Source organism: Erpetoichthys calabaricus, chromosome 3 (genome assembly GCF_900747795.2).
Source record: "Erpetoichthys calabaricus chromosome 3, fErpCal1.3, whole genome shotgun sequence".
Classification (NCBI taxonomy): Eukaryota; Metazoa; Chordata; class Cladistia; order Polypteriformes; family Polypteridae; genus Erpetoichthys; species Erpetoichthys calabaricus.
The window spans coordinates 53265051-53280870 of record NC_041396.2 but is presented as its reverse complement, the minus strand read 5'-3'; the positions used below and the strand labels follow the sequence as shown (position 1 = coordinate 53280870).

Genomic DNA, 15820 nt, shown 5'->3' with positions numbered 1-15820 from the left:
TAAACATGTTATTTACATTTTAAAACTGGAATTCTGTTTGTAAATCAGTTAACCTACCAATTATGTTATATTTATACATTATTTGCCTATGCATTTTGCAAATAAAATATACTCAGGCGCCAAAATGCTAATAAAAATGTATACATTCAGTTACCTAATATCTGTAGTAAACTGCAGCATTTCACTGGCATTTATTAAAAATTTATTAAAAATGGGGGGAGTGGATGGGACAGGGCTAATTTATAATGTCACCTAGGGCAGGAAAAATACTACAGGTGGCCCAAGGCTGTCGTCATTTCTTCACTCAATGCTAATTTCGGTTCCATGGCCACTGGTATCTTTCCTAACCTACTGCAATATCCAACAAAAGAAAAGCTGATAAAGAAAAAAACAAGACAGATATGGGGCAGAGTATATGGATGTGATGAATACCCTGTGTGTCTTGTTTGTAAAGAAAATGTGGGAGGAGCTCTTTGTTGATATATTCTGACCTGCGGTGGGTATATAAAGTGTTATTTTTGACCCTTAATAAAATCGAGTTTCACATCCCTGTCCTATGAGACATTGTGTTTAGTCACAAATCTGTTATTGTTCATCACATGCAGGATTAATCTATTCATATAGATGTCAGCTTCTAAAACACAACTCTTCATACCACATTTTGGAATCGATTTTTCTGTTCCACTGCTCTGCTCTTGGATATATAGTTATAATAATAATAACAATATATTTTTAAACACTTCTCTAGTATCCTAAAAGTCACTTTTGAACCAGAGATGCCCGACTTGCTGCTGTTTTATACTAGAACTGTAAAGCATTCATCACCTAAAGCAAATATTCAGACCACCAGTATTACATTTTTGCTTCAACTGTAAAGAGATAAAACAGAGGGTCTGTTTAGTTTTGTCATGTATGCTATTCAATTAATTGAGTGCATTTGCCAACAACACTCTGCTCTCACCCCGAGTTAAAATATGAAGTCATGGCTCAATCACTCCATCCATTACGTGTCATTCTGTATGCTCTAACTTCCAAAAGTCAAAATTATACAGCCTGTGTAGTGTACTTCATATTCAACGGTGTGTGAAAAACATTACAATGCCATTTCAAGCAAAAATAACGGGAGAACTGACAGTTTTCAGACTTTTTTTCTTATTCACGCAGAGTGAAACAGGTTAGTATTTATAAGTGTGACTTTTTTCTTGTTTGCTATTTCATAGTTGTATGCTGAACACAGACAGAAAATCTCATCTGGCAAATATAGTCTGAGTATGATATGAAAGACAGCAATTTACACCTGGGTACCAACTTTCAATAGCTGATTGAAGAGTCTTTTGTAAAAATGAAAAAACAAAGAAAAATATTATCAAGCACGTTTTCTAAAACAACATGGGTATTTGAACTGCAACAATTTAATAAAGCCAAGGAAGGACAGGATTAGGACATGAACATTGATTATATAATTAAAGATTTGAAAACAGCACATAAATTGGCATCAGCCCTGGTGCATCAAGTATTAAGCAAGCAGAGGATGCTTACAGGTATTGCCTACTGAAACATGAATTTGATCTACAGACTAACCGCAAGCCTGGAAAATGGGTCAAAATAAATGAAAGATCACAATACTGTGTAACAGAGTGGTATAAAACACTCTAATCCTACCACTTTGTTATACAATGCTAAGCTGGTAATGGAAATGTAATTGAAGATTTCTGTTTCAGACAGTCTAACATTAGAAGTCTCATAAAAAAGAAAGCAATGTAGCTGAGGCTGCTGGTCATTGGTGAACTACGAAGAGCACAGTAATAGCAAATGAAGAACATGGGGACATGGTTGTAAATGTAAGGGCAGATTTTGTACAAAAGAAGCCCCCGCCCCGGCAAACCACCACAGACATGTAGAAAAACTTACCAAGCAGTGTGGTGGAGAGCATGTCTTTAGGAACCATCAAATATCAACTTGATTTTATTTTGGACAATTTAATAATATGATAGAAATGCTTGTTGGGCTGAACGGCCTGTTCTTATCATTATTGTTCTAATGTTCTAATAGTGACTGTGCCCGTTAAATATCATAGTTAATCTAATGCATTAGGTAAAATGTGCCAAGTTTACCAGTGAATTTAACTAGTGTACAGTATCTTTTCTGGGCAGAGCAAAGTCCTTCTTATCTAAAAACTGTAAAAATTAAAGTGGCCCTGTCTGATTTGATTTAGTCCACTACAATAGATATACAGTAGAAGTGTACGATGATTGGCACTGAATTTGATTCATGTACTAGTATTGGGACCTGAAAATTCACATTATATTTAACACAGATTTTCCATTCAAGTGTTCCAATACAATACAGTAATCCCTCGCTATATCACGCTTCCACTTTCGCGGGTTCACTCTATCGCGGATTTTATATGTAAGCATATTTAAATATATATCACGGATTTTTTGCTAGTTCGCGGATTTCTGAGGACAATGGGTCTTTTAATTTCTGGTACATGGTTCCTCAGTTGGTTTGCCCAGTTGATTTCATACAATGGACGCTATTGGCAGATGGCTGAGAAGCTACCCAACCAGGGCGCGTATTACGTATTAAATAAAACTCCTCAAATATATTGTGAGCACGGGGGCTGTTCGCACCCCTAGAGGATATGGCCGCTCCTCAAAAAACGCCGAAAGATTACCTTCACATTGTTCCCTTCCTTGCTGGGCTTACTTGTGGTTGCTTTGTTGCGCGATATGCTTCCCGAACGGTGCTTCACATACTTAAAAGATCAAACAGCAAGTATTGATTTTTGATTGTTTGCTTTTCTCTCTCTCTCTTGCTCTGACACTCTCTGCTCCTGACGGAGGGGGTGTGAGCAGGGAGGCTGTTCACACCCCTAGAGGATACGGACACTCGTCTAAAAATGCTGAAAGATTATCTTCACATTACTCCCTTCCGTGCAGCTGCTTTATCAAGCGTCATGCTTCCCGCATGGTGCTTCGCATACTTAAAAGCTCGAACGGCACGTATTGATTTTTGATTGTTTGTTTTTCTCTGTCTCTCTCACTCTCTCTGACATTCTCTGCTCCTGACGGAGGGGGTGTGAGCACAGGGGCTGTTCGCACACTGGCCTAGAGGATACGAACGCTCCTCTAAAAAATGCTTAAAGACTATCTTCACATTGCTCTCTTCGTTGCAGCTGCTTTGTCCGGCAGTGCTTCGCATACTTAAAAGCCAAACAGCCCTATTGATTTTTGATTGCTTGCTTTTTTCTCTCTCTGACATTATCTGCTCCTGACGCGCATTCCTTTGAAGAGGAAGATATATTTGCATTCTTTTAATTGTGAGACGGAACTGTCATGTCTGTCTTGTCATGGAGCACAGTTTAAACTTTTGAAAAAGAGACAAATGTTTGTTTGCAGTGTTTGAATAACGTTCCTGTCTCTCTACAACCTCCTGGTTTCTACTTCGCGGATTTTCACCTTTCGGGGGGGGGTTCTGGAATGCAACCCCCACAATCGAGGATTGATTACTGTATTACACTTTACAATGGTATTCAGAAATTGCATTTTATTCCATTTTGTACTGTAGATGTGAAGGTGCCAATTGTGCCAGTTAATTTGATTAGTTCACCCACAGAGAGTCTGGTAAAATTTGCATGTAAGCAAAATATAAAGTATTTGTTTTTTGAATTATTAACGCATTTTATTTACACCAATCAACATGTACTTTTTTAACACCACATCTTACTAATAACACAGAATAAGTAGTGGGGCTGCGAGTTAGTAGTAAGTAGATGCAAAAAAGTAACCAGCTGGAGAAGTGGCTGCGAACAAGTAGCTAACTTTAGCCTTGCAGGGAAAAAAAAATCATACTTATTCCCAATCTGTATTTGATTATATCTGAGGAAAACAACATTATACAGGTAAAAAGCTTTAAAAAAAAGTATGTTTGGGGCAAATAAATAATTTATTCACATACCAAACACTTTAAATATACTTAGAATAGCCTTCCAAAATAGATAATGTAAAATTGTATCTGGAAACACACATAGCAATTTAAAGGTTTTTCATGACAAAATACAGAGGACAAAACATGTATTTCATAAATGCATACTTTAACAACAAAGTCTTTTCTAAAGCTCGAGGCCTTACACATATAAAAGTATTTGATAAGGTGCCACATGGGAGGTTGGACATCAAGCTAAAAGAAGTGGGAGTTCTGGGTGATGCTTTTAGATGGGTGGAGAATTGGCTCAGACACAGGAAGCAGAGGGTGATGGTGCAAGGAACCTTATGAGAACTGGCCAATGTTAAGAGTGGTGTTCAACCAGGGGGTGCTATGGCCGCTGCTATTTTTTTATATATATATATATATATATATATATATATAATGTGAATTTCCCATTGGGATTAATAAAGTATCTATCTATCTATCTATCTAATTTAGAAAGGAATATTGGTAACAAGCTGGTTACGTTTGCTGATGATACCGAGATGATTAGCAAATAATTTGGAATCCGTTATATCATTACAGAAGGACTTGGATAGCATACAGGCTTGGACAGATTTGTGCCAAATGAAATTTAATGTCAGTAAATGTAAAGTATTACACATAGGAAGAAAAAATGTTAGGTTTGAATACACAATGGGCGGTCTGAAAATCGAGACTACACCTTATGTGAAGGATTTAGGAGTCATAGTGGACTTTAAGCTAAAGACTTCCCGACAGTGTTCAGAAGTCATTAAGAAGGCAAACAGAATGTTAGGTTATATAGCATGATGTGTGGAGTACAAGTCCAAGGAGGTTATGCTCAAGCTTTATAACATACTGGTGAGACCTCATCTGGAGTACTGTATGCAGTTTTGGTCTCCAAGCTACAAAAAGGACACAGCAGCACTAGAAAATGTCCAGAGGAGAGCGACTAGGCTGATTCCAGGGCTACGGGGGGTGAATTATGAGGATAGATTAAATGAGCTGAGCCTTTTCAGTTTAAGCAAAAGAAGATTAATAGGTGATATGATTGAAGTGTTTAAAATTATGAAGGGAATTTAGTACAGTAGATAAAGACTTATTTTAAAATTAGTTCATTAAGAACACGGGGACACAGTTGGAAACTTGTTAAGGGTAAATTTCACACAAACATCAGGAAGTTTTTCTTTACACAAAGAACGATAGACACTTGGAATAAGCTACTAAGTAGTGTGGTAGACAGTAAGACTTTAGTGACTTTCAAAACTCAACGATGTTTTTTTTGGAAGAAATAAGTGGTGTGGCACCCGGACGGGGCTCATGCCTGGCCTGGACGCCCAGGAAGACAGGAGGAGGGTTCATTCCTCCTCCAGACCGCGAGGGGGCGTCCACCCTGGTTGTATTGGGGTCCACGGGTACAGGGCTTGGAAGCCCAACCCTGTAGGGGCCCGTGGTCACCGCCAGGGGGCGTCCCCCTGCCTGAAGGACCCTGGAACCCAGTACTTCCGCCACACCAGGAAGTGCTGGGGGGGAAGAAGAGAGGGAACACCCGGAGTGCTTCCGGGAGGACAGTCGGCATTTCCGCCACACTGGGGCGTGTCTGCGGGATTGCAGGTGTACACCTGGAACACATCCGGGTATGGAGAAAAGGGGCCGCCTCCCTTCATTCGAGAATGGAGTCGGGTGGAAGCAGGACAAGGTGATAAGACAGACAGAAGGAGGCAGTCCGAAGAGGCAGAGTTGTTGGCCTGCACTTTGTGGCATCGTAATTGTAAATAATAGTGTAAATAAACGTGTGTTGGGTGACATGAGCGTGTCTGCCTGTCTGTGTCCGAGCCCATCTCCACAATGGCATCCCAGATGGGACGATCCGCCTGTTCCAAGACGGGGAACCCCAGAAAAAAATAATTTTGTGGACGGCTTGGCGCAGCAGGTGCGCCCACACACATGCCGCGGGAGCGGCGTGCCTACAACCCCGCAAGAACATCTTGCTCCATGGATCGTCAGCGGACCGTGGTCACGAGGCTCTCTCCTGGTGCGGCAAAACATCGACAGGCCTTACCTGGGTGCAGCGGGGTCCAGGGAGCGTGCTGTTGCGGAAGGTGCCCAGGATGGCACAGTGTTGAGAGAGGCCATGCCGGGGACGTTTCCCTGGACAGACGGGACCCATGAGGTGAGTGCCCTGCTTGTCGGCAACCGGCCCTGTGGGGCCGCGTGTGTTCTATCTTTAGCAGGCAGGGGCTGCCCAGATCCTTGTCGGTGGCAGACTCGCGCTGGTCTGAGGGGCTTCCAAGAAGTGGCAGCAGCAGCAGAGGCTGCGGAAAGGGAGATGCTGCAACGCAAAGAGCCAGCTCGTCACCGCACTAGGAGGAGAAGAGCCAAAATGGCCGCGGACCGGAAGTCCCTCCCCATGACAGGCACGGGATTGGCTGGTGTGTCTTGGGTTCCCGCCAATGACTGTATAGAGGCGGGACCAAAAAATGCCATTCTCGTGCCGGGGGGAGACCCGACTGGGCTGGAGGAGGAGGCCCACAGGAAGCAGTCGAAGCAAGGTGCTGACAGACAGGTAGGCTCTGCGCCAAATGACTTCCTGTCTTTGCCAGTAGTGCTGCGTGTCTTGGAGGAGTTCCTTCAGGCTGCAGTGCCACTGTTACAGATGCTCGGTGTGCTCCGTGCAGACCTGCAGGAGCTGGAGGTGAAGGCGGGCGCGTCATCACAGACGCTGCATGCTGCGGTGGAAGGACGCGTCGCTGGATCCTTTGACCGAAGTCGTACGGTGAGGAAGGTAAGTAAAACCGACCCCGTACAGCATAAAGGAGAGCCCACTGAAATTGGCAGTGATCCGCATGAACGGTATCGAGTAGGGGGATCTCCGACAGCGGATGCGGCAGTGCAGGCTGTTCACGAGGTGAGGGGAGCAACATCGAGTGGGCAGGCAGGACAGGGGCTGATGAGTGCCCTGGGTCCTAGCGCCCGACGCCCCGAGCCTGCGACAGTCTCCCGTCGTTCTGTATGGACACAGACGGGCTTGGATCTGTGCGTTTCCCATGCGCAGACCCAGACCGTCGGGGCGTCCAAGAGTGATAGGAGGAATCGAAGGGTGAATGCTGGTTTCTCCGATAGGAAATGACGTGCAGCTGGGTGCGCACGTCCAGAGAAGGGCCGCCCTCTGCGGAAGCAGATGGAAGCTCCAGTGTATGGAGGAGACGACAGTGCGTGCGGACCCGTCAGATACAATGAGATGGGCAGGGAACCTGCGGAGGAGGTGCCGAACAGGCAAGTCGCGGTGTGCCGCTAGGAGAGGAGAGCATTGCCAGTGTGCAACACAGAGGGACGTCAGGTGGTGGCGTCCAGACAGAGCTTCTGCCCCTCTTTCTGTTTCGGTTGCAGGAACGGACCCCGGATGTGCAGTAGGGCCTGCTTCGTTGGGGAACTGCCCTCCTGGGACGGACCGCTGCACTGGAGGACTCTTCACTGGCGATGGGGCAGCCCCGCGACTGGCGGAGGCTACAAAGGCGCGAGCAGCGCAGCACAAAGGGACATGAAGACCTCGGAGGGGGTGCCAAAAAAACAAGTTCCAGGGTACCGGATTGGACCCTGGACAAATAGTAGGACCCACTTCGGGGTTGAACCGCCCTCACGGGTTGCATCGCTGGTGATGGGGCACCCGGACGGGGCTCATGCCTGGCCGGGATGCCCAGGAAGACAGGAGGAGGGCTCATTCCTCATCCAGACCACGAGGGGGGCGTCCGCCCTGGTTGTACTGGGGGCCACGGGTACAGGGCTTAGAAGCCCAACCCCGTAAGGGCCCGTGGTCACCGCCAGGGGGCGTCTCCCTGCCTGAAGGATGCTCGACCCCAGTACTTCCGCCTCACACAGGAAGTGCTGGGGGGATGAAGAGAGGGAACACCTGGAGTGCTTCCGGGAGGACAGCCAGCATTTCCGCCACACTGTGGCGTGTCCGCGGGATTGCCGGTGCACACCTGGAACACATCCGGATATGGATAAAAGGGGCCGCCTCCCTTCATTCGAGGCTGGAGTCGGGTGGAAGCAGGACAAGGTGATAGAAAGAGAGAAGGAGGCAGAGTGGTTGGCCTGGACTTTGGGGAAGATTGGGGTTTGTGGCATCATAATTGTAAATAATAGTGTAAATAAACGTGTGTTGGGTAACATGAGCGTGTCTGCCTGTCTGTGTCCGAGCCCGTCTCCACAGTGGATAGGACTGGCAAGCTTTTTTGGAATGAATGGCCTGTTCTCGTCTAGATTATTCTAATGTTCTAATATGTACATGTAGAGATAGATTTGATTACAAATATCATATACAGACAAACATTGAAGATGGCAACCAGAGAAATACAGAAACTAAAACAACAAAAAATGATTGTATTTAATAATAAAATATGCATGAGACTGTGAAGACATGCAACACTGAAACATTTCACGCGCACATGAAAACTGGTAAGGGGTGGAGAAGCACATCATAGAGATATGATAAAATAACCTTAATTAAGAGGAAGAGGTTGGTGAGACAGCCTAGTAAAGACAGAAGGCACTGAAGTGCAGAGTCATCCATATCCTCACACTGTAAGATAACAAGGAAGGAGGAAAGGTTAAGGAACCCTGATAAATAGTTAACAAGACAGGAACATATAGAAGGAAATTGATTAGTAGCAAGTAAAGGATTCTCCAAGATTTTTGTATAGCTTGTAGTAATTTATCAGATCATGAAAATTCTTATTGAGGCATCACAATTTTAAAGTGAATGTCATATGCAACTCTCATGTCAAGTATTTTTATCTTAACACTAGAATCCCTGAAGCCTACGAATATATTTGTAATGCCGGGCCACCTTAAATTCCCTCGGGCCTCCTCAATGTTTCAATTAGCACAAGCAGCAAGCAGACTGCCATCCCATCCCCCACCAAGGCAGCTGAATTCAAGTCAGATGTAAAATTCTCAGAGCTGGTTCCTGTGGGGGAAGTGAAAGAGACTTATTATGCACTCTCAGAGGAGGGAGCTGTCCCCCCAACTAGGGTTAAGACCCTAGCTAATTGTGGGGTTTCCCCAGACCAGCAGGTGAAAAAGATAAATATCTGGAATTTCGAACCCAAGCGGCCAACCCAGGAACAAGCATTAGATCTCTGGGAAAAGGTGGCATTATGGCTAAGGCCATTTGAACAGACCACCTTCCAGATCGTGCAGCAGGTAGCCTGCTTTCTCCTAATCAGAGATCTTCCTGAACATTTCACCCAGCCGGTTTGGGGAGAATTTCTAAACATGAATAACCTCAATGAGACATCTAGGACGGCCACACAATCTGAAAGAGCAGAACGGTCCTCTAGCAGACACTAAGGGGATTACGTCCCACCAAATCCACCACTTCCTTACAAGCTGGAGCCTGTTCTGAAGTCCCTGGGCCTGTGGACGCGCAAGCTGTTCGGGAATAAGGAGGAATGCAGATGGAGAGAGAAGAGAGGCTTATGTGCGCTTACAACCACCCTGACGATATCACATATGGGAGTAGTAATTGTTAACGGATTTACAGTTGAAGCACATTTTGATTCCGGCAGCACCATTTCTATTGTTGATCTCCGATATGTACTACCGCGACAATGGGTAAAAGTAAAGACCAGTATAACTTGTATACACGGAGAAATCCAGCATTATAAAACCGCCCTATGTTTCATCAGTCATGGATGATCACTTAAAAAGTTCCCCGAGTTGTGTCCTCCCAAATCCACCTTTCTCAGTGATCCTGGAGCAAGACTGGTCTAATAATAAACACAGTATAGTACTGACTACTCCCAATCATAATTAGGCCTGGTTATAGAATGGAATGATCCTTCTCCAGATGTCTCCACGCCATGTATTCAGCAGACAGAGACAGATATGGGGGATGGCGAGGCAGATGGGGAGGTTCCTGGACAGTCACAGGCAGAAATGTCATCTCCCTGTGCCTCGACGAGCCGGGAGCTAAACCTTCCCCTTGAGGTCAGACCTGACCCCATGAACCTACCGGTGGCAGGTCTGTGAATTAGTGCACGCTCACCTCCTAGGAGGCCATTTGGGCTTATCAAGCTCCAATTTTATTGGCCTGGGATTAATGAGGAGGTTTGCCGTTTTTGTATCTCTTGTCTGGAGTGTCAACTACGGCAAATTTCTCTCGCTCCCATTCCCTTGATTGATGTCCCCTTTGAAAGGATCGGGGTCTATATAGTAGGGCCCATAGAGCCCTCTGCCTGAGGACAGATGTATTAGTTCTCGTGGATTAAACAGTACTACCCGATATACAGAGGCTGTTCCTTTGTGCTCAGCTACCTCCAAAGCTATAGCATGGAAACTTGTAGGGGTCTTCGTGTGTGTCAGCATCCATAAAGAAGTCCTTATGGATCAAGGGACACCTTTTACTTCGGAGACATTCAGGGAGACGGCCAAGTTACTTAAAATAAAGTACTTTAAGACTGCAGTGTATGATCCTCAAACCAACAGTCTAGTTGAGAGGTTTAATCAGATTCTCGAACAAATGCTTTGCAAAGTGGTCAGCGGGGGCGGGAGAAACTGGGATCAGCTCCTCCCCCTCATGCTTTTTGCCTTATCTGGCAAAGCCTCTACGGGGTCCTCGCCTTTTGAATTATCATATGGATGGCAACCTCTGGGAATTTTGGATATTTTGCAAGAAGGATGGGAAGGAGAGGCTCTTCCCTCTACAAATATATCGGAGTACAACATGCAATTACGCAATCGTTTCTGAAAAATTCAACCCATATTAAAAAGTCACATGGAGGAGGCACAAGCAGCATAGGCCCACTATTATGACCGCAGTATGACTTTCCGAGAATTCCACCCAGGGGATCGTGTCATAGTTTTGGTTCCTACCTCCTATTCTAAATTGCTAACCCACTGGCAAGGCCCTTATGAAGTTAAGGAGAGGAAAGAGCTTCTTAACTATTTGGTGAAACAACCCAATCGTCGACTGAGCAAGCGGGTTTATCATGTACACTTGCTGAAGCCGTGGAAGGAAAGGGATCCTGATCCCTACTCCGCTCAGAAAAATATCCTTAAATTCAATGCTGAATTAAATTCTAGACAGAGACAGGAGCTTGAAGCAGCTATCCTGTCCGTCCCAGAGGTAGTGAGCGAAAAGCCTGGAAGGACCTCTCTGAACGCACACAACATAATGACAGAACCCGGAGTTATCGTTCGAGAGCACCCTTATCGGCTTCCCGAGGCAAAGAAAGCAGAAGTGGAGCTTGAATTCAAGCACATGCTGGAACTTGGAGTAATAGGGGAAAGGTATAATCCCTGGTCCAGTCCAATAGTCTTGGTAAATATGCCTGACAGGAGTTGGAGGTTTTGCAATGACTTCCATCAACTTAATCAAGTCTCTCAATTTGATGCTTACCCAATGCCTCGAGTGAACGACCTCCTTGAGAGGCCTGGACAGGCAAATTTTTTGACCACACTTGACATGACAAAGGTGTACTGGCAGGTTACTTTAACGGACTCCATTAATGTCAAGACCGCATTTAGCTTCCCTAGCAGACACTGGCAGTATCGTGTCCTTCCATTCAGGGGGCTCCTGCGACTTTCCAGCATTTAGTGGATAAAGTGCTCCGCCCTCATAATATGTATAGTGCTACCTACTTAGATGACGGCGTCATTGCGGACGCTGGGAGAAGCCGGGCTTCGAATCAGTCCAAAAAATGTTTTTTTGGGTTGAAGGAAGCTAAATATTTGGGTTACCTGGTGGGTTGGGGTACTGTAAAGCCACAGGGTTCAAAGGTAGATGTCATATTGCAGTGGCCACGTCCGCGAACCAAGCGGCAAGTCCAAGCATTTCTCGGATTAACCAGGTATTACCGTCTGTTTGTACCTCGGTTTTTGGAGAGAGCGGAGCCCTTAACTGATTTAACAAAGAAGAGGGCTCCTAATAATACGGTATGGACTGATGAGACAGACGCTGCATTTTGTGACTTAAAACAGGCCCTCAAGTCAGCACCAGTATTTAAAGAGTCTAATTTTTTGCTTCCTTTTATTCTCCAGACGCATGCTTTGGACACATACTTAGGTGCCATGCTGAGCCAGAGAGTCGATGGTGTTCAACACCCCGTTTATGTTCCTGAGCCAGAAACTGCTGGAATGGGAAACCAGGTATACGGCTGTGGAAAGGGAAGCCCATGCAATTAAATGGCCAATTATGCAGTTCAGATTCTAAATTTGTGACGTGAGTTCACTCTAATTATGGATCATGCACCTTTACAGTGGATGGCCCTACACAAACAGTCAAATCCACAGGTCACCAGGTGGTTTCTTGATCTTCAACCGTATAAGTTCTTGTTTATTCAGCGTAAGGGTTCTCTCCATACCAACTGCAATGCCCTCTCACAGATTCATGACCTCTCGGTCAGAGACGCCAATGGGTCTGGGCTGAGGGGGGACCTTGTCACACACGTGTGATTGGGAGATAACTGAAAGGCCTTAACACTAGAATTACCAAACCCTACGAAAAAAACTCAATACAGCCCACCTTAAATCTCTTTGAACCTATCCGTCAGCGTCTTTTGTCCTGTAAATGTGTTGATAAAGACAAGCAGCCTGCTATTCCATCCCCCCACCACCGCAGAACATGCACAAAGTTTTCCCAGTTCATGCCTTGATTATCTGGGAGTGAAGTGCTGGAGTTTTTGAATGGAAATAATAGATCGTTACTTGGAACACATGCAGCTCATGTTGTTTTCAGTAGTGAGCTGTTCTTATTGTTAATACTATACAGTAAACACATACATTTGGTTTCTGTAACAGCCGCTGTAAATGTATAGTACTTGTAAAAGTTAGCGTTTTTTTTCCCCACCTTTACTCTCTCGGTCACGATCACAATACATACTATCGCCCTAGGGATCTGACGCTGTTAGTTTTTATCTGAAACTCCGATTATGCCAGTCCCCACATGTTGCTGTATGGTGATGTTTCTTTTGTACTCCAGGACATGCAGAGGAAAGAATAGTACAGAGAGGTCAGTTCAGCACTATATGCAATCATCAAATTCACATGTTAACAGTTCACACACACAAGGACCGTCCTTCCTACATTTACAACATGTGTATCTGTTGCAATGTACACACTTCTCCCTATGCTGTGGTTTCTATTACACACCTGAAAGAAAGAGACAATACATGTGACATTTTGAAGAAATCATTTTATGACCTGAATAGTACCAATCTCAAAACATCATTGCACTAATGTAATATTATTTGAAAACGAACAGCGTCAGATTGGGTGTGAATTAATGCTGGCGCTGTTAGTTATAGTCAAATCAGGAATGGGGGTGGTGGGTGGGGTGTGTTGGGGTTAGAGCGTTATCGTGATTGAGAGAATAAAACTGAAAAAAGCTAACTTTTACAAGTAGCATAAATTTATACCCAATGTACCATATTGTCTCTTTCTTTTTTGCCCGGTGCCGCATTGACGGCATGCACCAGAAGGCATGAGCTTATTCGCTGCGAGCAGGAACACGCAGGTGGCCGGTTGCTGTGTGCTATAACAAGCTTGACCCCACAATGAAAAAAAAAAATTTTATGCGAATGAATATGAATAATATGAATAATGTTGCATCCGTGCCACAATGTTTTCCGAAATGTACTATACAGGTCATAAAATGAATAATTCCAAATATGATATATACCTATGTCTCTGGTTTTTTTTTTTTGTCAGTGTGTCTTTGACATCATAGACCATAAGGTGCATACTAATTCAGCATGAGCAGGAACACGCAATAAAACTGAATAAAAAAAAAAATCAAGTGACAGTGAGATACGAAGAAGGCAGATTCACCAGCATTACTGTGTCAGCTTTTATCGCTCCAGATCTGAGAATTTCCAGTTCCATTGTCTCAAAACACCACTCACATCTACAGTTATTCCCAGTTCAGATCCCTGGGTGGGGGGCGGTAGTATGTATTGTGATCATGACTGGTAGAATAAAAGTGAAAAAAAAAAAAACACTAACTTTTACAAGTACTATAAATGTACACCGGCTGTTACAGACACAAACCAAATGTATGTGTTTATTGTATAATATTAACAATAAGAGCAGCTCACTACTGAAAACAGTAAATATAGGAGGCAGTCAGGATCAAAACGGAGACTCTTGATTACAAGTCAGAAATTCTTAATGCTTCGCCACAAAAGCTGCTGTATCATCCTTGAACCTTTTGTGAAAGTGTTTATTTGATCTTTGGACTTCAGGCTTCACACATTATATAGTTTATGCCTACATTTTGTCATTTATTACTAAAATATGAAAAACGTTTCTGTTATAACAATGTGTTTACACAGACTATTGTAGAAACGGAACACGCATGAAATGCATGTGTTCCAAATAACGATCTATCATTTCCACTCTAAAACTCCAGCACTTCACTCCCAGATAATCAAGGCATGAGCTAGGAAAACTTTGTGCACGTTCTGTGGCGGTGGGGGGATGGAATAGCAGGCTGCTTGCCTTTGTCGACACATTTACAGGACAAAAGACACTGATGGAGAGGTGCGAAGGGATTTAAGGTGGGCCGGATTTACAAGATTTTTCATAGGCTTTGGTAATTCTAATGTTAAGAATAGTACAACCATGCTAGACCAGGAGGTGGCGAGATGCACCAACTCTCTTTCTCAATCTTTTGCAGACCATCCATGGGAAATCTCGCTAGCTCCCAGTACCAGTGATGACGTCACTTCCAGTATCGAAGACATCACTTCCGTATTCCAGCAACAGTGATGATGTCACTTTCGTTCCAGAAGACATCATTTCCGCTTCTGATCCCAATGACATCACTTCCGGTCTCGGGCTTTAAAGCTGCCATCTTTCCTGTTACATTCAGTTCGGTTCGGTTTTGGACTCAAACCTGTGAACATCACAAGCAATTTCAACCTTTTTTGCAGCCAAGGCACAATATATGGGTGGCTGCCCCAAACCTTTTTATGTCTGTGGTCTGCTTTTATGACAATATATATATAAAATTAACCTAGTGGTGTGTGTATCAGTGGCCTTGTAGTATTTACTAGAACATATATCATTGTTTTATGTAAACATTTCCCTTTGCAATATTTCCAAATATTTATTTTTACCTACTTCAAATTAATTAAATTTCAATATCAACTAGAACATATTACTTTCCATATTTTGTAAATACATACAAACACAAAGGCTGTGCACTATTATTTATTCATTCATATTGTGCTTTCATTTTTATTAAACCCCTCTTGATTATCTGTGCAGCCATCTCAGAGCTTGGTAAAGTGCTATATAAGTAATTGAAATGCATTAATATTTGTTGTAATTCTAATTCAACAGAATAGACAGGCAGTTTAAGTGTGATATTTAGCTATGCTTGTTGTTCATGTATTCTTTTCATAAATCAATCATTCATTAAAGGGTTTTGTTTAATCAAAAAGAAAACTAAACAACTACACCTGCAATGCAAGATTCAAAGCACCATTCGTTGATGAGAAAGTTTTTTATTTATTTATTTTTGAGATATTTTCTTCCATTCAATAATGTGCTGTGAGTGGGATTCATACCCGGGCCCATGCAGTAATTTGTGGTAGATCATCTCTCAAAAATCACAGCTATATCTCGACTCAAGGGCACAATAGTTGGTACAGAGGTAAGAACTGCTATCTAGTAATCAAGAGGCAGTGGGTTCAATCCGGGTTCTCTCCACATTTACCGTTCTGAGTATTGAGCTGCTATTTTTATTACTATTATAGAATGAAAACATATACAGTGGAACCTCGAGATACGATCACCTCTGTATACGAGAAATTCAAAATACGAGGTAAGTATGAGCGAAAATTTCTGATCTAAATGCGAGCAT

General features: G+C 43.7%; 2 protein-coding genes across 5 annotated transcripts in view; one reads left to right on the top strand and one right to left on the bottom strand.

Annotated features, from left to right (window-relative positions):
* Nucleotides 1-15820, bottom strand: part of LOC114648035 (intersectin-2-like) — a 277957-nt gene that overhangs the window by 100785 nt on the left and 161352 nt on the right. Inside the window, exon 17 of one of the 4 annotated variants that reach the window (XM_051925602.1) lies at nucleotides 8453-8533. The exons of the other annotated variants lie outside the window; for them this stretch is intronic. Within the exon in view, the coding sequence (XP_051781562.1) occupies nucleotides 8453-8533 (81 nt within the window). The remainder of the gene's footprint in view (nucleotides 1-8452; nucleotides 8534-15820) is intronic. 4 annotated transcript variants of the gene reach the window in all.
* Nucleotides 1-15820, top strand: part of fam228a (family with sequence similarity 228 member A) — a 218345-nt gene that overhangs the window by 124692 nt on the left and 77833 nt on the right. The window lies entirely within an intron of this gene.